This window comes from Equus quagga, unplaced genomic scaffold, assembly GCF_021613505.1.
Source record: "Equus quagga isolate Etosha38 unplaced genomic scaffold, UCLA_HA_Equagga_1.0 268.1_RagTag, whole genome shotgun sequence".
Taxonomy (NCBI): domain Eukaryota; kingdom Metazoa; phylum Chordata; class Mammalia; order Perissodactyla; family Equidae; genus Equus; species Equus quagga.
The window spans coordinates 1052662-1076030 of NW_025799869.1; the positions used below are offsets into that span (position 1 = coordinate 1052662).

Genomic DNA, 23369 nt, shown 5'->3' on the forward strand with positions numbered 1-23369 from the left:
GAAGACAGCACTGCTACCCCTTATAAAATGTTTATTTAAATATTTCTTTAAAAAGAGTGTGTGCTGCCTAGTGAGGGGAGATTACTTGCCAAGACATTCTAAGACTGATTCTCTCATCAAGCCAACACAGAGTGAGCGAAGGAGAACAAAGACCAAATTGTTAGATTACAGTTTTTCTTTGCACAATAAGAGCTAAACGAACACTTGATCTGAAGACTAACTACAGCTCCCTTCCCGCGTCTCTCAAGGTCCCTGAGTGTGAACAAACACTGCGAAGGCGTGGGAGGAGAGAAGGCTTCCCGGAGAAACCAAGTGGGCCCTGCCTCTCACAGCATAAGCTTCTGGGGCACCTAAAGATACCTGTTCTGCTGTAAATATTTATTGAGTGGACCCAGTTCCGCCATCTCCATGACCAGCATCCAGGACTCGGCTTCGCAGATCCCGATCATACGCACGATGTAAGGATTGTCGAGTTGCTGCATGACATTGGCTTCTGCTAATAACTCATCTTTAAGAGCAGGGTCATTGGCCTCATTTTTCAGGATTTTCACAGCCACTGTTTTCACGACTCTGCAAAAGAAATCATAACACATAAGAAACTTTTCAAAGTGGCTCATTCTAGATAATCACCTTCTTTGAAGCAGAAGTTCTATGCTAGAAGCGGTGTTATGGAAATACCAGCAACAGAATGGAAACACATCTGAAGAAGCCATGTTATAAATGACTAGTTTTCCAACCACATTCTTTCATTTTATAGGCAAAGAGAGTAACACCTTACTCGTTAAAAATAGTGGGGGAGTGCTAAATAATGTCCCCTCTAAACCAAAAGCCCACATATTGTAGAATATTTAAATAATTTCCAAATAAACCCTTAAAAACTATGACATACATGGATTCCTGTAACATCTTGAGATTTACCATCTTAGATTATGTGTAGTGTATATGAATATAAAAATTGCTTTAATATATGTTAAAAATGAATTTCTGGATGCAGAATTAAAAAGCAGACACTGTTAAAGCTCATAGTTTATAAAATACTTTTTAAAATTGAGCTTTGTTAATTTTAAGCAAGCCTCACAAGTTTACAAAAAATTAATTATTTTTCACTTTCTAATAAAAACATCCCACAGGTCATGCTTGAACTCTTGAAAATCTTCTAATATAGTGGGGCTTAAATAAATGAATGGAACTCAGCTCTACATGATTTGAAAAGCTGCATCTCTCTGTGATACAGGTCCCATGAATGCAGGAAGTCTGCCTCTTTTGTTGAACTCCAAAACAGGAGAATAAAAACAGAACTATCCAATAAAATAGGTAAGATAAGAGAATAACAGAGTAAGTCTACCATACATTCAGAAAAGCACAGACAACTTCAGTGTTGAACTCAACGAGTATTTACACGTTGGACGCACGTTGCAGTTCCTACACAGATGGAGGCACGGAACATCACCAGCACCCAAGGAGCCCCCTCATCCTCCTCCCAAGATCATGGAAAGTATCCTCCTGTGCTATCCATAGACAGTTCACTGTTTTCACATTTCAGTCTACCATCCATCTGAAACTGGTTTTGTGTATGGTAGGAGGTAGGGGTCAAAATTAACAAGCAAAAACCTCTTGATTCTTCCCAGTGTTCAAGGAAGAAATAATACCCACAAACTCTTCCAGAAAGGAAACTAGGAAGGAAAGTTCCCAACTGATTTTATGAGGCCAGCATTACCCTGATGCCACAACCAGACAAAGAAATCACAAGAAAATAATTTACTGATATCCCTCGGGAACACAGATGCAAACATTCTAAGAGAAGTATAAGCAAGTTAAATTCAGTGATTTATGAAAAAGATATAAAGATTATACAATTCATGAATGAGATGGATTTATTCCGGGAATTCAAGATGGGTTTAACCTTTGGAAATCAATCAGTGTCATTCACCACATAAACAGAACAAAGGAGAAAAACCACACAGTCATCTGAGCAAAGACAAAACGTATTCAATAAAATGTGATACACTTTCATGATTAAACACAAATCTCTCAGAAAAATAAGAATAGAAGGAAACTTCCTTAATCTGATAACGAGAAGCCAAAAACCCGATGGAGAAGTATTGCAAGTTTCCCCTGAAATCAAGAATGAGGGGCGAGGCTGCTGGCACTTTTATTCAACATCGAATGAGTTTCCAGCTAACACAGTAAGGTCCAGAAGAAGCATTAAAAGTATAAGGATTAGACAGGATGAAATAAAACATTATGTAAATGTGTTACTCACAATTGACACAGTTCCAGGTCAAGGAACACATAGATAAACTACTGGAAACAATCAGTGAGAAATAACAGGTGCATTCAGCAAGCTTGCTCGGATCAGATCAACAGACAAAGCCAGTTATATTTCTGCATTCAAGCCACACCAGGGATTAGCAAATAAAATTTAAAAATTATACCATATACATCAACATCAAAAGTACCAAATACCTACGAATGAATCTAACAAAAAGCGTTGTGCAAGACCTCTCACCGAAAACTAAACAACTCTGCTGGGAGAAAATAAAGGCGACCCAAGTAAATGGAGGATGGGTCGTGCTTACTGATTGGAAGACTCAGTATTGCAAAGACATCATTCTGCCCCAAATTGACCTATAGGACCTCTCCTCTCCCCAAATCCTCTAGATGAAATTATGCATCTAGAGTCATGCCTATATTACTTTACATATTTAATTAAGCAAGGAATTTAAGTATCAAACTAGTTGAGAAAATTTATGCCTTAATACAGGATAATTTATATAGATTTTACAAAATGACTATGATATACATGCATATATTTTAAAATAAGCATATCAGTCAATTATATACATATACATATATACACACACCCACCCACATATACACACCCACACATATGGAAGAGGCAGGATTGGAAGCAAGAGTTTCTGTGCATTTTTGTCTAAACTCTTGACCTTTGAATCAGGTAAACTGGCAATTCAAGGAAAAAAAATGTACAGAAATTCCTCAAATTTAAAATAACATCAAACAACTAAACCTAACTAACTACATTCACATCAGCAACATACTAATTCAAACATATATTCAAAGAAAGGGTTTGTTTCAAAGGACTTTCAAAACCAGCATTTTTACTAAACATTCTCTGTGGGATGCCTTCTAAAGACCAAATGAAGTACAAAGAGATTTTAGTAACTTAGCTATTCTAATTGTTGTATAATATGTATTGTTAGTCGAAATTATAGGATAAAGCAAATAAATAATTACACTTATTATATACAATGATATTTGTAATCAGGAATTTTCTGGGTAAGAGAAATAAGACACAAAAAAATCAAACAAAGTAAGTGAAAACATTGTGTTGTTATCATTGAATACTTGCATTTTAATTAAATAATTCATACGTGTATGTGTGTGCATATAAAGACCCAAAAATATATACACTCAGGTTAGTAACCGTAGACCGTAGTGGTATTTCAGTGGTACAAATATGAGGTTTTTATTTTCTTACATTTTGCTTGTTTCTATTTTTTAATTCTCTATAAGGCACACATACTACATGTAAACTTATATAATTATTATATACATAGTTAATATATATAATGGATGCTTTCATTGGAATTGTACCAGAAATGAAAAAAACTATACTGTTAATAAAAAAAGATTGAGTCACGCAAAGTTACATTTTATGTTTGAGATTAAATGAACACAGCATATGTACCACAGATCCCCCACGACTTACGATGGGGCGCGTCCCGATAAACTCATCATAAGTTGAAAATATCCTAAGTTGAAAATGCATGTAATACACCTCACCTACCCAACATCCTAGCTTAGCCTCACCTACCTTAAACATACTCAGAACACTTACATGAGCCTAGAGTTTGGCAAAATCATCTCGCACAAAGCCTGTTTTATAATAAAGTGTTGGATGTCTCATGCAATGTATTGAACACCGTGCGGAAAGTGAACAACAGGACGGTGCCCAGTGTATGGGTTGTTCTCCCTACTGATCGCGTGGCTGATGGACAGCGGCACCCACTGCCCTGCCCAGCATCACGAGAGAGGATCACACTGCATATCAGCAGCCCCGGAAAAGACAAAAATTCAAAATTCGAAGGATGGTATCTACTGAATGTGTATAACTTTTGCACCATCATAAAGTCAATAAATTGTAAGTTGAACCATCATGAGTTGGGGACCATCTCTACACACAGTAGTTTCTAGAATGTGAGCTCACATGAGAGCAGTGTGGTGTGACGGTGCAAAGCCTTGACTTACTTTTTCATCTGGTAGTAACCCTTCTTCACGGTCCCAAAGTTACCAGAGCCCAGCTCGTTGTCCTCCAGGGTCAGCAGGTTTCGATCCAGGTAGACCTCCTTGGGCCTGATCTCCTCCGGGTCTGCATAGGGGCTTTCGTACACTTCGGTGTCCATGGGCATGGCTTCTCTCTGGGCATCTGCAGTGCAGTCAAGGAACACACAACCCTGGGTTGGATCTCTTGTGAACATCCCATCATCTCCAGCTCCGACCTCCCGTGGTCACACCTCCCCTTTCAAGGCCGTGGCAGTTATGGTGCCAGCGAGTTCTCTGGGCACGGTCTGTCCCAGCTCGCAGGGGACAGCAAAAAGCCTCTCATCCCCGTTGTACTGGACCTGTTCTTGTGCTGATCTGCATTGAGGAAGGGTCTTTCACGCCAGAGGCGAAGGCGGATGGGGCCCTCCTAAGGGCTGTGACGGCTTTAAACTATGAAAATTCTGACACTCCTTCCATTGAGAGACAGTCTGTGTCACCTCCTCTCCGTGGCCTTTGTAACCACGTCAACTAATAGATATATCAGAAGCGACTTTGGGACATCCTCAGGCGAGGTTATAAAAGGCCAGGCACCTCCTGCCTCGTTGGCAGGAACCCCGGCTCTTGAAGCTCCAGACACCATGCAAGGTGTCCGACCGCCCTGACACCTGCCATGCTGTGAGAAAGCCCCAGCCAGCCTCCACAGACGTGAAGAGGCCAGAGGACCCGCAGACTAAGTGGAGACAGGAGCAGCTGGCCAGCCCCCGGTGCCCAGCCTCACCACGGCCTCCACCCCAGCTGGCCCAGCTCCAGCCCCAATCTGTTTACGAGAAGCCCCCAGCCACAACCACCCAGCAGAGCCTGGCTCAAACTCCTGACTTGCCAAGATAATTAAACGAGACAATTAAAGGATTGTTACTGGTGAAAGCCAATAAGTTTTGAAGTGGTTTTTGTAGCAACAAACAGACCAAGTTCACCAATGAAAAAATAACCTGGGGCCACAGAGAGAACCCGAGGTCATCCTGAGGCCCCATTTCTGAGAACCTTGAGGGGGCATCTTCCCATAGGAAATCCTCTCATGGCCTCGCAGAATCAGTACAATTCCCTAGACACGTCTAGATTCCAGCAACTCAGGCCTTCCTTCAGTTTTTACCAGCCATCCATGACTGCGCCTTCTGCTAAACTTATTAGTGGACACATTTTTCCAAGAACACGATCTTCCTAGAAATGGAAACCTTGAGTGGCATCAGCATGGTAAGAGCTGAGAAATCCTGCAGCAGCACTGGAGAGCATTCTCAGTGCAGCCAAACTACGCTGAGAGGGGCTGCACAGATCGCTTCACCCAACAGAACATCACTGTTCATGAACCTGTGACCCTGCCGCCCGCCACCAGACAATAGTGTCACGTATCGCCAGCATCGCTATGCCACAGCAGCCGACGTGGGTGACCTGGCAAGCCAACTCTACAGTTCCTGAGCACTGCGGGAAGCGTTTCCGCGCCACAAACTTCCAGTGACGAGAAGAGCATCTCTCACCTCTTTCGGTGGCCGAGGTCCCTCGGTCTAGCTCATAAGGGTTGGACGTTGCAGAACTCTCGGGGTGGTTCCCTTGGGAAGAGGAGCTCTGAAGCATACAAATGATAACAGGTCACTTTTCCTATTGTGGAATTGATCTGTGCAATTATTTTTATTCTCAAGTAATCACATTTAAACTTATGCACGGAAGACGAAGGAAAGAATTAGGAAGAGAGACAGAAAAAAACACATGGCTTATCTCATTCTTCGGGCAACTGCTTGGTTCCTGTGAGGGCTAAAGAAGGCTCAAGCTCTGGCAACTGGAGGGGCCTGCCAGGGTCTCAGAGGGGCTGCGAGAGAACGCACAGCATGTGTTCAGGTAGAACTACCTCCCTATCTACAGGCCCTTGCAAAGCATACCTCCACCCACCAAAGGATGCTCAGGATTTTCATTATCCCCTTAGGTTCAAGTTCCTCCCTTAACTCTTTCTCTTCCATTTTATCTTATATAAAAGCTATTTTAAAAGAAACATTAACTATCCACCAGCTGCCTCCACCTATTCCCCAATGCCAAAGCGTCTATGCTTTCCTGGTCTCTGCCTGTGTCTTTCTCTTCGCTGGACGTCCAGCAACATGTGAGCAGATGCCAGAGGGCAGCACTGGCCAGGGAGTGAGAGGTCCCTGGAGGAAGGCAGCTGCCACCAGCCCAGGCCCAGTGCTGCTGCCGCTGCTAATAACGACAATAATTGTCGTCATCGTCATGGGCCCCATGAGTTGGGGAGGATCTGTTTGCTAACTTTAAGGAAGGTTATTCTGCCTTGTATCCAGAGCAGGTAAGTGAAGTATGTCGAAACAAAGCTTCACCGGCCATCATTAACGGCTACCTTCCCTGTTAACTATTGGATATACATCAATTTGCATCATAAAATAATGGGGAGAATTCTACTCCTTATATTCTTAAAACCTTTCCTTTTTGAAAGTCGCTATCTTGAATATTCCTGACCCACCCTCACTCCCAACTTAAAACAGTCATTGCTACTAAATTTGGATCCTGGGAAAACCACAATTCAAACCATTCTTTCAGTGTGAGTTGAGTAGAAACGTTATATATCCATTTGCCTTCTCAGTGCCCAAACACTGGCCACGAAGAAATGAGATGCTGTCAGATTTTGGAGAAATATAGAGGAACAGAGACATTAAGCTTAATTTTACACAGCCGCTCATCTTCCAGCCCACACTGAATCCTCGGTGCCTTCCTGACCTCACAAGCCCGGGGACCACAAGCACAATCATGTAGTCACAGTGCGCCGCTTGACCACTCGTCTCCAAAACCTCAACTTCCTGCTTCAGGCTGTCTCCTGAGGCTGGAGAGCCACTGCGCACACTGGCAAAGGCCCATCGGACCAGGCCAAAGGACATCCTGCTTATGTGTCAATGGGATGTCGTCGGACCCATCCTCTCATGACAATCTCAGCATCCTTAGCGAACTGTTTAACAGAAGGAGCTATGGCACATCAAGCATGGAAACAGAATATACGTTCCAGGGCACAGTCCTTAATTCACCGCATTAGAGCTTTGCCAGGCCCACTGTTGGCACTCAATGAAAATGTGTCGAACAAACACATGATGAATGAAGGAAGGAAGGAAGGAAGGAATGGAGAACCTTCTTAAAACTGGGAGATGTGAAGTGTAAACTAGTGTGATTTAAAAATGAGTTCTCTCTCAAGTCTTTATACTAACAGAAGGAAACAGGTGTGGGCGATTCCCAGTGACACTGTACCTGTCTGAGCACCTTACGTCTGATGACAGGACTCCTGCCTGTGTGGTGAGTTCACTTCTCATTTGTCATGTAAGTACCCTGTCTCGACAGAAGTGTCCGAGGGGAAACTAGGCAACTCCCAGGGCTTTCCACCCTCCCCCTCTGCTCAGCACCCTTCTGCAATCGAACTCCAAGATGGAAAGAGTTTTTAAATTTAAAAAAAAGTCTCTCTTTTAGGTTCACATTTACTATCATTTCAACTTCTCTGACTTTTCCTGCAGGCAGGAAAGTCCCGCAATCCAAGGACAAAACTTGAAGACACGAGGACCAGCCATCCCAGACAAGGAGAGGGCACCAGCATGCCTCCTCTTGACCTCAAGACCTCCAGCCCTCTGCCCACTTCGGACCGTACCCCGGGGGCTGCAGCCTCTCCACGCTCTTGACTGTTCTCCAGAGCAGAGAGCTTCATAAAGGCTGTTATGGTGAAGCCTGAATGCAAGGCTCACATACGAATCCTGTGGGGAGGAATTTTAAAACAGGGGTGGGGTAAAAATTCTGGAAAGGACATTCGGGCATCAGGAGCAAGAATTAGTGGTGATGGACAGAGCGAAACTAAAGCCCCAGACAGATTAATGCCCACTCTGATTGGCAGGCGCTGTGCACCCCTAGTCAGTCTTGTGGATAAAGAAAGGGGTCAGGGGTCTTCTTTGAAAGGTTCGGGCCCCAAGTTTTTGGCCGTGTCAGCTCAGGGCTTCATTTCAATGCAGCCCATGCAGCCCACCATGCAGTGACGGCCAAGCCCCATGTTTCAATAACCACGTCAGCTCCCCACCCAGACACCTTGGCCTTCCGCCCTCACTGGGATGGAGGATGTCACTACATTCGGGAGAATGTTCTTTGGAAGAAATCAGAGGTTTTCTGTTGTGTCACTTAAAGCACAGTGCAAATTTATGATGAGGATGAAGACACAAAACACAACTTTCATCCTTCCCAAAGCACTTGGTGGATATGCTGTTTAGTAGAACAACAAAGGCAACAGAACCTTCTAGAATCAAGTGCTCAGTTGAAAAGAAGAATGTTAGCGCTTGTAAAGAATATGCTCTGAAGCATAACGATAAATTATGAAATAGTGATTAGCATTTAACATGTCATGAAATTTCAATTTAATGAAAAACATGCTGCTGGTCCACCACATCGTTTGTCAATATTTCTTCTGCTTTGCAGGTAAGGATGAATTCTGCCCTAACCCTCAGGATCGCCTTTTCTGCACAGAGAACAGGTGTAGTGAAAGGTGTGAATGAAAATGTGGACAGTTCTTTTTTCCCATTTTTGCTGACATTCAAAACAGAAGTCGTCAGACTGGCAGGCCACCACTAGATGGCACTAGCGACCTTAGCGTCCTACCTTCCGAGGAGCAATTTGTGATTTTTCAATTCAGGTAAAAACAGACCACTCCATAATAATGAAAAACAAACTACGTTGGGTTATAAATTATGATCCCTGATCTCTTATTGGCCAGGCTTAACTGCAAGTAGACAATGTATTTGACAAAGATTGTTTGAGTGCCTCTGTTTAAGAAGTGTAAAAGAATATGTATTGTCCTTGTGGGGCTGACGGGAAAGTTCCAGAGTTTCCTGACTTGAGAGTATTGCTGTGTGTCCTCGTGTCCATTTCTAGACCTTAAGTTTGAGACTTCTTGAAAGACATTTTCAAATCACGTAACAGCAGTATTAAAGATGACAACATACTTGTCACAATTGCAGTAACAAAAAGAGCCAGGAGGCTCCAGAATTATGGGCCGCCATAAACAGACAGCGTTCTGGTCTCTGGTGGAGTGACGGTGGTCTGATGGGGAACAAGGCTCCACGGCTGAGTGCAGACCCTCCTTGGCCAGGACGTGGGGTAATATCAGGTTTGCTTCAGATCCATGAAAATAGACACTCGACCTTCCCAATTGATCTTCCCTCACCTTAGAAGCAGAGATCTAAACTCTGGCCCTTTATAATGGTGTGGAAACACTTTCACAAGGGTCTGGCCCACTGCTTTGTCATTACCAAGTAAATGGGTAGGACTTGAGAACTTTTTCTTAGTTCTCTCTCCCAGCTGAACCCTAGTGAATTGTGTAGCTAAATATAAGTCTTGTAATATCCCAATCACCACGGTATGTGTTGGAATAAAACATGGAAAATGGGTTTTGATTTGAAATTTTGGAACACATTTCCACAACTAAGCTAAACTTACGATGTGATGCTGTGTCTCATCTCAGACAATGTGCCTTTATTGATTTATTTACTTGTTTATTCATTTTTTGAGGAAGATTGGCCCTGAGCTAATATCCACTGCCAATCCTCCTCTTTTTTTCCTGAGGAATACTGGCCCTGAGCTAAAGTCTGTGCCCATCTTCCGCTACTTGATACATGGGACGCCTACCTGCAGCACAGCTTGCTAAGTGGTGTCATGTCTGCACCTGGGATCCCAACTGGTGAACCCTGGGGCAAAGCGGAACATGAGAACTTAATCGCTGTGCCACCAGGTAGGCCCAGACAACGTGCCTTTAAAATGTGAAAAGGAAATGCTGCCTTTAAGGACGCTGTTGTTCAAACTCTGCCAATTTTCCTTAACAGAAGGACAGGTTTATGTACTTAAAGCAGCACAGAAAACTATTCTAGTACTGTTAATAGGAGGGATTTTAGTCATTTAAGGAACAACCAGTCCTTAAGGTAAGTATACGGCAGGGGGCAGGGAGAGACTGAACGACATCTGTATTCTTTAGTTAAATTCATTTATATTTTTAATTATTAAATGTTTCCAATCCCTAAAGAAAAGTTTAAAATACACCAGCCCTTAAGTTATCATGAAATTTCAAATTATCTGATTAATAATCTCCAAATCAAAACATACTTTTTATTAACTACCTACACGTTAGAGTTAATTCAAGTTCTAACGTGTACTTTTTGTGCCCCAATTATTAAAAACAACTATTTACATTGATCAAATTAACAAATTCAAGAAAGTTATTTACACCTTAGCTAAACAGATGGAATATGTGACCTAATTCCCACAAGCCTTTTCTCATGACAGGTTAAATAATGGAAGATTCCACTTCAATTTGTGAAAACATGAAGATGAGTTCTCCTAGAATATTTCTGATGAGCAATTAAAATATATTTGATCCATAACTTAAATTACCCTATCCTTCTCTTTTATCAATTTACTATTGATATTTTGGCATCTATGAAAATTCAATGCACGCTTCACAGTTGTTATAAATTTAAACTGACAGTAGCTTTTTTTTTGCCAGCAAAGTACTTTCACAGTATTAATCAGATTAATTACTTTCTAATACATAATTCTCTTTTAAAAATTGATTAAATAATTTTAATGGGTGTAAATAGAAAAAGGCACAACAGGGTTTACAATGAAAAGTGGGTCTTCCTTGAACCCCTGTTTCTGACCAAGGCAGCTAGTGTTATGGTACTTTCTGTATTCTTCAAGAATATTCTATACCATATGAGCACATATATATGTGCGTGACTGCTGTTTGCAATTAACATTGTATTTTGGAAACAATTCTGGACCTCAGCTGCCTGCCATGGTATGAATTTTATTGTACCTGATTTCATTTATTTTCCATTGATGAACTTTTAAATTATTTCCAGACTTTGTCAATTACACAATGTTGGAATAAACACTTTCATGTATACATGATTACACATAAATGCAAAAATATCTGTATGATAAATATCTAGAAATAAAACTGCAGTTAAGAAGTCATATGCACTTTTAATTTTGCTGGATGTTGTGAAATTGCCCTTCTTAGGGATGGTGTCATGTCACACTTCTCCAACAAGGTGTGAAAGTGTTTATTCCCTGCACCCCTGCTGCACCCTGTGTCACTGAGATTTTTTATTTGGATCAATTTCACAGGTGCATGGAACAGAGCACCATAGTTTTAACTTGCATTCCTCTTATTATAAAATGGAAAGAATTAATAACAAAAGAATCAATTTTATACCACCAATAATAAAAGTAGCAAGGAAAAAAGCAATCCATACACATGTTATATATATATTTTGCTATATATATATGCGTATAGTAAAATGTACAAGCGTGTCATATGTCAACGACTGCCTCAGAAAGAAAAAAGGCGTTTCTAAGCCTCAAAGTCCACCTCATCTTTAGACAAGTTCTATTTCAGGTTCTGTGTTGGAAATCTACAGCCACAAGGCAGTGACTGTGGCACTTGACAGCTATAAACTAAGCAGCCTTAAGCACTCACTGTGCGGTGCCACAAACCCTGGCGTTCCTTTCATCCACACATAAATTAAATAGTCAGTGACCATGACACTGCCACCTGTGATCCCGGCAACTCAAAAGTACCTTGGCTCCCCTAGAAAAGATTTTCTGATATGACCATTGGCTCCCACCTGTCACGCTGACCGAAATGACTTTGAAGCGCACATTTTAGCAGAGCGAGCCGGCTCACGGTGATGGACTTTGCAGCAAAGTGACTGGGACCCACATGGAAAGCACAGTGAGTACCGGCGTGGGCTGCCCGTGAGGGCCACCCCGCAGCCAGGAGGCACGAGACCAGAGCAGGGCACACGCAGGGCAGCCGGGCGGAGCGCGGTGCTGAGCGCGCGTCAGTCCTACCACTCAGTCAGGGACAGCAAGCAGGGGACGCGTTAGCACCTTTCTGTGGCCAGGCTTTGGGAAGGAGTATGATTTGATTCTTGAGATTATTCCACCCGCTGACCAAGTCTAGAAACCACAATGGCAAAGAGGAACAGTAAATGTTTCAGAAAACAAACACGGGCTCGCTTATGCAACACGCGATTGTGACTTGCCTTACAATCACATTGCCACCCTCCAGATGCTGCCCAGGCCCTTCACTACGGGCAGCACGCGATCATTAGGGATGCTTCAGAAAAGCCCGCCACCTGAGCAGAAGGATCTGGAGAAATATTTTACAATATTTTCCACAGAAGGCTATACAATTAGTGCTGTTATGTTAAATAGCCCACGTTTCATAGAGAATGACTAGATCACAGACTCAAGACAATAACTGGTCTAAAGAAACTGAAAGGAAATCTGATGTTCGATTTTCTTACTTCTTTGGCTGTTTGTGGGAATTCACTGAATTGGACACTTAGGGTATATGCATTTTTTTCTGCGTGTTATCTCACCAGTTGATAAGTTTTTCCAAAATATTTAAGTTCTTGAAGCCACTGGGCGATGCATGGCTAAATACAGGGCCTGATGTCCTTCTGAGCAGTCTTGGCCTTATACCCTCTCCGTCTCTTGGGAAAATGGACCTGTCTCCCAGAGTGCAAGACCTTCAAGGAGACTGGTCAGGCCCGTGAGCCACGTAAAAGGTAAAGTAAAATGATGGCTTCAAAAAGGTTCTATATTTTAAACGTTGATCCCAAAGTCCACTGGTATTTTAGCAAATTCCAGTTCCCCCAATCCAGTGACAAGTGCTGCCTGGGAGAGCATCGCTGTTTCAACGTAGGCGTGACTTCTGAGCATCAACAGTCCCTGCTAGGGGCAGCATGGACATTCCGCTTTCTGTGGATTTTGTTTTTAAGGGTTAACAGGCAAAAAGTGAGGCGCAGAGCGCACCACTCCTGATGGGGGAATTTCTACGCCGCACAGAGGGCGCTGAAGGGCGTCAGAGGTCCATAGCAAGGTCCCCAAAAGGGAGCCGGAAACCCGCTCCTGCTTTGAGTTTGAATGCGTGCATCAGCTCCTAACAGTCTGGAGTGGAAGGGAGGTGGATTTTCTGTCTTCAGGGCCATCAGGTATGTCGGGCAAACCCACATGGAGAGGTGTGGACAGGCCACGTTCTCATCTCGTGTTGACGTGAAGGGGGAGGTGGCACTTGGCCAAACCCGCGACTCCAAACTTCTCCAGAGGCTTCTCCGCTCAGCTGTTGTCAAACCAGCTCTCCCAGAGAGGTCGAGTCTTCTGAGAACAAGGTCTTGGTTGACTGAACCAAAAGAGTCGGGTGGACCACCTCAGGGAGATATCTGATAGACCAGGCTGGTGACACCGGGTCATGGTCACATGGATCGTGGGCAGAGGTCCACACAGGTGGTTCCAGACAGAGCCTGAACAACACATCACCATCTCCCAAATCTGCCAGGAGGCATACTTCTGATTTAACTCTGTGTTTCATGGTCACTTTGGATACTTTTAGAAAATGGAGTGAAGTTAAACTACCAAAGAAATTAGCTTGGCTGGCTTGGAACTGAAAGTAGGCTGATTCTGGCTGACACTCACCAGCAATCCCAGTTTATCAAGAGTGATAAAGACAGTCACCACTACTCCTCTTAGCTAAAGCCTGCTCCTCACTGTGCTAACACACGACCGCTTCCCCTTTAGTGCTGTGTCTAACGACACTTACCGCAGGATGGGAACTGGGGAGTTGTGGACGACCTCCAAAATTAATATTTCCTGGTTGGAAAGGGCATGGACAGTTACTGCTGAATCAGCAAAAACCACCTATTTACCCCTCCCCCACGCAGATCCATCATTGTGATTACAAAACATTATGACTTAAGAAACAGATAACGCATACATTGCTTTTTATCCTCTTTCACTCAACTGTCTCACATATGCAATTATAACTAGTTTTTTAAAGTTAAAATTGTCAGCCCTTTCTTGAGTAACGATATAAACAAAATTGGAGCGATCTGACATCATTTTTAATCAGTCAGTAAAAACAAGGCCTCACCCCACTTGAATTTGCAACAAACCAAATCTAAACTGAGGCTGATTATTATCAATATCTGAAAGACCAAGACGCGTAGGTCTTAGTGACTCACCTGTCTGTCCGCCAATTTTTTGACATGGAACTGTAAGAACTCTTAACAAACCATCTGCTTTATAGGAATAATGCTCCACGAGCTGGAAGAGAAGAATGTAAGAAAGTGTGATAAATAACGGAGGCAGGAAATGGAGAAATCTACCTGGAGCAGCTGACTCCTCTCTCAGCTCAAAAGTGATCCCAGAATAACTCTTAACAACAAACGCTCCCTCCCTGGCTGGTCCTCCTGATCCTCCCCACAGCTCTCTCCTTCTGCCTCAGGCTCTGGACAGAAGTCCATATGCCCCTTCCAGATCCTACTCCACTCTCGGCCCATCCCCTCCCTTCCTCCTTTCTTTTCCTCTCTCTCTCTGTTTCTTTCTTTTCTTCTTTTTGTAGCAAGTTGCATTTATTTGTTTATATTTTCCTACATCCACATGATGTTATAAAAGCAAATTCAGCATGCTAACATTCATTCATTCAGTCATTTAAGAACCATTCTGGGGGCCGGCCCTGCGGCCGAGGGATTAAGTTCGCGCTCCGCTTCGCCAGCCCAGGGTTTCGTCAGTTTGGATCCTGGGCGCGGACATGGCACCGCTCGTCAGGCCATGTTTAGGCGGCATCCCACATGCCACAACTCAAAGGACCCACAACTAAAATATACAACTATGTACTGGGGGGATTTGGGGAGAAAAAGCAGAAAGAAAAAAAGAAAAGATTGGCAACAGTTATTAGCTCAGGTGCCAATCTTTACAAAAAAAAAAAAAAGAACCATTCTGCTGTGTGCTAGGCCCTGAGACAGGACAAAGGAGAGCTAAAGTGAATGAGACACACTCCTACGCTTGAGATGTTTACGTTCTTGGTGGAGAGACAGACAAATGAATCACGATGTAGAGAGATCAAGGCTGTCATAGTGCTGTGGACAGAGCCTTTGGAGGGACCCAGTAATTCAGCCCAAAAGTTTCAGAGAGAAGATTCCACAGCACAGGTGACATAGGAGCTGGGAAGTGGGGAAAGGTGATCTTTTGGAGAATAGCCTCATGTTGACAGAACATGGGCATCCTTGGCTAATGGCTCCAAGAAAACTGAATCATGACATCCAGTTTCCACATTAAAAAAATAAGTTAATGGCTAGTAGATTTATTTATATCTAATCAAAATTATGCAATAGGAAGGTGGTCTTGGTATTTCTCATTTTCTTTTCTCACTTCCTCTTCAGACAACCTAAAATCTTCCTATCTGTATCTCTTCCTTATCTGTTTCTCAGTACTTTTTCCCAGTCAAGGACTCTTTGCTCCTGAGTCTTTCCTCTCAAAACTTACCTGCTTGGGTGAATGTCTGTTGAATGAATATATTTAACCCTTCCAGGTAGCACTCTTTTTTGGTTTTAATTTTATTTTACTGTGGTAAGAAGACTGAACCTGGGATCTACCCTCCTAACAAAGGTCTCAATCTGATCAGCCCTGACCCGCTACTGAAACGGACACTAAGTGCTCCCTGTTCCGTTAAACTCAACAGTGTGTTCTCAGGCCGACAGTAGTGATGTCCTACAGCAGTTGACACATCCTGTCCCCTTCTCCAACTGTCATTCAAATATCTCCTTAAATGCTTCCGCTTTCATACAATCTACCCCATGAGGGTGGCTGGGGAGGCGGGCAGACACACCCGGAAGGATTTCCCCTTTGGCAGGAGTCTGCAAACTTTCTGTAAAGGGCCAGATGGTGACATTTTAGGCTTTTTCAGGCCACATACCATTTCTGTCACATAATATTTTATTTTTTTAAACAACCTTGTATAGTGTAAAAACCGTTTTCTTCAAGGACTACACAAAAACAGGCCGGGGGCCAGATTTTGCCCATGGGTTTGCCGACCCCAGCTCTTCAGTAAGGAATCCGGAGTAGTCTAGTAATCACCAACTCTCAGAAAAAGAGCACCAGACTCCTGGTGGGGGTGGGCACAGAGCTACCCTACATCGCTGTCAAGAAAGACCAGTGAAAATGAAAGGCACTACTGGTATTTTTGATACTCTTTTTAAAGACAGTAGATAGAAAATAGACAATGGGAAAGATGTAAGGAGGGCTGAATGCTGTGAGACGCGGGAGGCATTGATGGCCACGGGAAAGAGCCGTGGGAAGGAACTTCCAACAGTTGGAGATGCTCGGCACTACAGAGAACGCACAGACTGACACTGCGATGGACTCACAGGAGGAAAGCGGTCACTGGGAGAAGCCCAGTGCCTGTGTACCAGTGATGGAGCTGGGCCTTCCAGCGTGGGACCACCACATGGATCTGGTGTCCTTAATCGTGCACTGTCAACGAGTCTTGTAGGAGATGAGAGACTTTGACGGGAAATGAATACAGGAAGGCAGCATTCCCGACTCATCTTTCTGATTTGCATTGGGCTCTAGTCCCCAATAGGCTAAATACTCTTTCAAAGCGATACTATTAAAATAAAGCAAAGCCTGTGGCTGATAATGAGTCATATGCTAATGAGCCACAAACCAAAAGGCGATGTTAGTGTTATGACTGACAAATAGAAATGACAAGCAATAGGATATATTTGAGTATATGAGGAAGATATTTGGTGTAAACCTAATTCGGCCTGACTTTGTTTTTTCCAAAAGGGGCTGACATGGCCATTGAGCATGCATTGTATATCTGCTGTAAACATTTCCTATGGCAAGAACAAATGCCCTTAAGATAAAGGTGCAACTTCCCCCCACATTGGCATTTCCTAAAGGATAAGCATCTTTCCTTAGGCTAGGAACTGATTGCTGTGCTCACCTTTGACCACCCAGCACACCTGTGACCACCCAGCTAGAGACAACAGACCTGCCACCCTGCTGTGTCCACCGAGACAGCAGACCTATCTGCTGTGTCCATCAATCGCTGTGCCGACAGAGCAGTCTCGCGACTATTGTAAAAGGGACATTTCAATCCTATGTGAAACATCTTCTTTGGGGGTATATAACCACTCTGTGCGCCCTATTTCTTCAGTGCCCTTTCTTCCTTTGGGAAGAAAGGCCCCGGGCCACAGTCCTCACATTTTAGCTCAGAATAAAGTCACCCAAATTTCCATTTATAGATTGGTTATGGATTATTTTCGTTGACATGACTAATCTAGATAAATGCTATAATACCCTGCGTTCAGACAAAAGTACTATTTTTTTCAACTACAGCACTAGGAACCAACATACATTAGGGGGTGGCTACCCTAAGTGCTTGAAAGGTAACAAGGATCCCTGGTCTCAACTTTTAAAGAGACAGGATTTTGAGGTGGTCCTTTCCCTCGATTTCCACATGTGGGGTTGCTGGCTGGCCGGATGCGGACACTGGAACACATCCCTGCTCTGGGTTCCAGGTAGAAGGTCTTAGAAAGAAAAGTTTTCTAGTCCCCCAGGCAGGGCCTCCCACTAAACTCTGGGCACAGCCCTGAGTGGCCACTGCCTCGTGGTACCCAGAGCCAAGTGGCCCTGGACAAGCTACAGAAGCTTCCGGAGCCCCGTTCACCTAACTTGATGACCCCTGGCCTGGCGATTCTCACACTTGGACACATGTAGAGCGCCCAGAGGCTGAAAAGCAGGCTGAGATTGGGTGGGTCCGAGGCAGGGACCCGGGTGGGCATTTCTAACAAGCCCCAGGGCCCAGTTCCTCTGGTTTCTGAGGACTACGTGTACCTGCCAGAGCGTGTCGAACTTCTTTCCGTCCGGGATAGACAGCTTCCCCGTTTTGTCCTTATCGATTCGGTAGTGCAGCACTTTCCCCTCGTGCAGCAGGCACAGGGCGTAAGACCCGTTGTTGTCTCTGGCCCTGATCCTGGAAGACAGGAAACGGTGCATCACCCCAGGCCCACTGTTCCCATGGGAAGACACGCCCTGGGCGGGCACCTGCAGCAGTATCCACACCTCGGGGTCAAGGACTCTGCCCCCCATGCCCAGGGAGGCCCGGCTCACGGCTCAGTGACGATGGCACATGTGCCACAGGAAACGCTGCAGGCTGGGCATGGGCTGCGGTCAAGGGCGAACAGGCCCGGGAGTCCTGAGTGGGCAGCAGGAGAGGCCTGGGCTCCACGGGTGAGTCTCGGTTCACCTGGAGCAGCAACACCATTCAGGGCACCAGCACATGGGACCCACAGGCCCCCGCAGCTGGGGGGCATCTGTGGAGCCTCTGTACTCACCTCCTCTCTTCACCGAGCTCTGCTTTGGGTCAGATTCCAACCAGTGTAGCTCCCCGGCCTGGCCCAGGGTACTGTTTTGGGGGTGTTTGGTGGGCATTTTAATTAGGACCTTCTGGACCACAGATGGAGCAGGGTGAAAGTTCCCACTCCCCAGGGTCCTCTTTGCCCCCTCACACTCTCCCCTTTGCAGAGAGGGGAGGACAGAACCAGGATTTAAATTGTGGTCCCATCAGGTACCATCAGATGATGTCACCGGGAGAAGAGAATGTCATCCACAGTGGGGTGAGTAACAGCAAGCAGAATTAGGGCTGTGCTGACGCCAAGGCTCTGCCTGCATGGTCCTTGGGGGTTCTCTGGGGTGTGGCCCCCTTTCCTTCATCCTGGGGAATGAGACTTGCCAGTCCCATAACAAGCAGAGAACACATCTTGTAGCTTCTGCCTAGGAGGAGAGAGGCTGCTGGGGAGGCCACCGTCCAGGCCGGGGCTGCAAAGGCATGAAGTGGACGCGAACCCCATCTCTCAGTTGAGCTTCTTAGTCACCCCATGCTCCGCCCATTTTCCCCTCTCAGACACTCAAGCCCTTTGGATCACAAGATCTGAGAGAGCGTGAGTCACGGCACTCCCAGAGACCTCACCAGGCCGGGCATTTTCTAAAATGAGGAAATGGAGGCCCTAAACTGTTAAGCAATGTGCCCAAATGCACCATACTTCGGGAAGAGTTCAACTGTGCCAAGTGGCTGGGGGACTTTGGTGTTTGGGAGAAATTTCTGATGTCTCCTCCCGGTTGCAGGAGGTCACCTCCAGGAGACCGGCTTTGGAAACGGATGTGGTCACACGTTCCTTGGCCTTGCAAATTGGTCTCAAACAGCTAACCCAAGACCTGAGTGCTGAGCTGCGTTGTGTAGGGTGAGAAGCTTGTTTTAAAAATACATTTCTTTTCAAGTCGTGCTTGGCTGTGCACGATGGACGGGTTCCCTCCACGCCCCACAGCTCAGGGCAGCTGGTGTGGTGGCGTGACACACCCAGACCCTCCTGGCCTCAGCAGGGGCGGCTTCTGAAACCCGCACCCTGAAAATAGCTCCTCCCTCCCAACTCAACCGAGTTGTCCACACCGAAGTGAGCACACGGCTCATTAAGGCCAGTTCGTTGCTGTCAAACTAAAAAATAACCACACAGAAAAGGTGAAATATATTTTCATATGGGGCAGAACTGAGTCTATTTTAGAGGAAGCTGTTCTATCACGCGGAATGCGGAACTAGTTATATTTTATTTATTTTATAAGCATTAGTGACAAGCAAATAAGATAGTATGGAGGAATAAAGAACTATACAAATTCTTAACTCCAAGCGTTAAGAATCTACACGTATGCATATAAAAAGTGGCCTGGGAGAACGACTCCGTAGGCCATCCAAAAATACCATTCTCTTTGACTTAGAGTCCTTACATCTCTGACCCCTGGGTCTTGGAAACAATAAACGGAGTCTGAACTCTGGTTTTCTGAACTCACATCCAGTCCCCAGCACTCCATCTTGCCTTATGACTTGATTGACTTTTTCTTGTTAAAGCCGAGACAGTGGATCGCGACTGCCCTGGGAGGTGGTGCAATCACCTCACTAGAAATCTGGGAGACGCAAATTAAGACCACAGTGGAAATACCATGACACACCCTTCAGACTGGCAAAAATGAAAATGTCTGGTAATGATAAGTGTTGCTGAGAATGGGGGCAGCAGGCACCCTCATATCCTGCTGGTGGGAGTGTGCATCCAAACATTTTGGAAAACAATATGGAATTCTCTTCTGAAATTGAACCTGTCCATCCTTTGTAAGTCAGCAATCGACTCCCCTTCCAGGTGTACAAAATTTGTGATCTCAGCGCTCAGAAAGTATGCCGGGACGTTTATAGCAGCGTTATCTGTTTACCAGAAACTGTGAACAACCTAAATGTCCACTGACGGCCGAGTGAGTAAATAAATCGTGGGGTATTCACACCATGGAATATCCTGGAACAATGAAATGAACGAATGGCAGTGATAGAAAGCAGACGACTATCATGAGCATAAAACACACAACGTGTGCACAAAGTTCTGAAACAGGCAAAGCAAACAGTTTTGTTTAGAGATGTGCACTTAGGTCCGAGGTAGTCAAACTGAAAAAAAAAAAAAAAAGACGAAGAAGAAAGCAAGGACATGGTGGACACAGAGTCCAGGAAATGGTGTCCTCAGTGGGGGGGGCGGGCTGCTGAGTGGGGGACCTTCTGCCATGCTAGTGTTGTATTTCTTGACTCTGGTGGCATTTGCTCTACAATTATTCACTGAGCTGGACATATAGAGTGATGTGCTTTTTTGTATATTTTATTGTTCATGATAAAAATAGTATAAAAAGAGCTGGTGCAAGGAGGAAATGGCATGTCTCTTGCTTTTGGACAAGCGATTTCTGCAAAGGCACACACTTCCTCGAGGCTTCCCCAGGCCCTGGAGGAGAGTCCCTCCCTCCCGGAGCTCCAGCCAGGCAGCCTGTGCCACCTCCAGCAGCAAGAGCTACCTGGTGAACACACACGAGGACCAGCAAGCCCAGGGACGGGCTGTGGACATGCAGCCTGAGCAGTCCCCCAGGCAGCTGGCAGGAAACAAGGGCAGAGAAGGGAAACCCACAGGCCCAGCATCTGTAGGTAGCAAAGACCAGAGGCTTGGTGACATTAACGGCCAGAAACTGAGAGGTGTCTGCTGACAGCAGGCAGGTCCTGGGCTGTGCTATTTTTATCTAATGTACTGGAAATCCAGGCTTGGAAGCTGCAAAAGCTCCTCCTCTTGCCCCCTCCTGTTCCTCAGAGAGCCCCCCTCTGTCAGGGAACACCCACCAGCTTTGTGGCACAGACGCCCAAGAGGGGAAGAGCAAAGGCTGGTCTCCGGCTCCTCTTGGGTCGCTGCCTTCCGCCCTGGGGTCAGCTGGCCTCAGGCACGTTCATGGAAGCCCTAGAATATTTCTTCCCAATGAGTCTCTTGGAGAATTCAGCTCACAACAGATTTGTGTTTTGCTACGAAAGAGCATAGGATATCAGCGCTTTGAACCGCCACTCAAGTGCGAAGTTGCTCTAACTGGCCTTAGACTGTCTTGATGTCCAACAGCAGGCGACTTTCCTTGGCGAGAGGGCAGGAGAGCCACCATCCTCGGAGGGCGAACAGGCTTAGGCTCTGTGACCCAGGCCTCGCACCTTGTGGACACCAAAGCACTTGGCAGAGGGGAAGTGGGGAGTGTTGGTTCTGCTAGGCACAGCCTGGAGGGTTCAACCCCTCTGCCCTCTTGGATCAGAGAGAATGTGAGGGGGTGATGCCCAGACACTGGAGGGGAAGTGAGGACCTGGGAGGTTGGGGGACCCTAAGGAGCTCCCCCATAAGGTCCCGGGATGTTGCATTATGTCTACCACAGACAGAATGGAGCAGCCAGGGCACAGCCTAGCCCACCAGGCACTCTCACTCTCCTGCGTGCTTTTGTCCAGGGCAGATGAGAGCATGGCTGGCTGGAGGGGAAGGAGGGCAACCTGGGGTGGGCTGTGTGCATATGATGGTCCCTCCCCGTGGCCGGGGTGGGCCATACAGATAGACAGGGAGGGGCTCCCAGAGCCAGCATGCACCCTCCTGTCCAGGGCTGATGCTGTATGGGCTGGTCAGATAAGTGCCATACGGGGCCTCAGTCTAGGCCTTACTCAGAAAGTCTACCCGACAGTGGCTTCTCAAGAGGGAGAGCTGGGGAACCGGGAAGGAGAAGTTATGGGAGTGACATGCTGAAGAGTGTGCAGGCCGACATAAGGCCCAGAGTTCCCCTACTGAGGAGAGGTGCCAGCCCTAACAATCCACAAAAGACAAAAGAAAATGCGACTCTACGTGCTTTGTCTCGTCTCACGGCAAAACTGAGGCACACGTGCGTTCCATACAAACAATGAAAGCAGGACCAGTACAGAGCACAGGCTCAAATCTGGGGCCACAGCAAGCTGCTCTTCCACACATCTGCCTTTCAGAAATTTTTATCACCAGTTCCCCCTCTCTCCCTCTGCTCTAGTTCATGAGATGGGACCAAGTCACGCTTCTTCTCTTCTAGCTTCACGGGGACCTTGATCGGAACAACGAACTGATACAGACATCAGTCTACAACCCCCTTTGAACTTTTACTTCAGACAAGCAGTGACCCTTTGTTGACCTGAGGTCACAGAACCACGCAAGTCAAATAAAAGAGCGCACTTTGATCAATGATGGCAGCACACGAGAGCTGGCAGGGCTTAGCTTTTATTGTGGCATCTGAAGCTCGTGACGGCCAAATGCAGTCTCCCTCATTAGTGAACATGGGTAAGGTTTTTTCTAAACCCACAATTTGCTTTTGATATTTAAGTATACAGCAAAAAGTGAGTTGAAATCTGAGCAGGGAAAAGTGAGCGGCAAATAAGAGCACAACAATATGAGTTTGTCCTCAGGGAAAATAGTAACATGAGTACTGTAGTGGATGGGGGGACACCCAGGGTCACCAGCAAGATGGGTGCAGGAACCTGAGACTCCCACATGAAAGCCCAGGCCATGGAGAAGAAATGCTGGAGGACGGCGTAGTGTCCCAACAGAGGACACTCAGGATTCCCACAGATGAATATCAATCAAATACAAGCTCAAGAAGATCACCCAAACATAAGAAAACAAGAGTTATGAGAAAGAGGGCAGGAAGGGAAAGAGAGCAGACAGACAGAGGTTACACCCCAAGTACTTTCTGTACTGGAATCATCAGACACAGACTATAGACTAAATGTGGATGAACTGTTCAAAGAAACAAAAGATGGAATCACA

The 23369-nt window shown here is 45.5% G+C and overlaps 1 protein-coding gene across 2 annotated transcripts in view; it reads right to left on the reverse strand.

The window, feature by feature from the left end:
- Positions 1 to 23369, reverse strand: part of LOC124233864 (tyrosine-protein kinase SYK) — a 92469-nt gene that overhangs the window by 19284 nt on the left and 49816 nt on the right. The window contains exons 4-10 of one of the 2 annotated variants that reach the window (XM_046651125.1): positions 18043 to 18181; positions 14385 to 14466; positions 13964 to 14013; positions 12250 to 12318; positions 5820 to 5907; positions 4273 to 4450; positions 361 to 570 (exon numbers count right to left, since the gene is read on the reverse strand). In XM_046651125.1, coding sequence (XP_046507081.1) covers positions 361 to 570; positions 4273 to 4450; positions 5820 to 5907; positions 12250 to 12318; positions 13964 to 14013; positions 14385 to 14466; positions 18043 to 18181 — 816 coding nt within the window. The remainder of the gene's footprint in view (positions 1 to 360; positions 571 to 4272; positions 4451 to 5819; positions 5908 to 12249; positions 12319 to 13963; positions 14014 to 14384; positions 14467 to 18042; positions 18182 to 23369) is intronic. The other variant, XM_046651126.1, reaches the window with a different exon arrangement.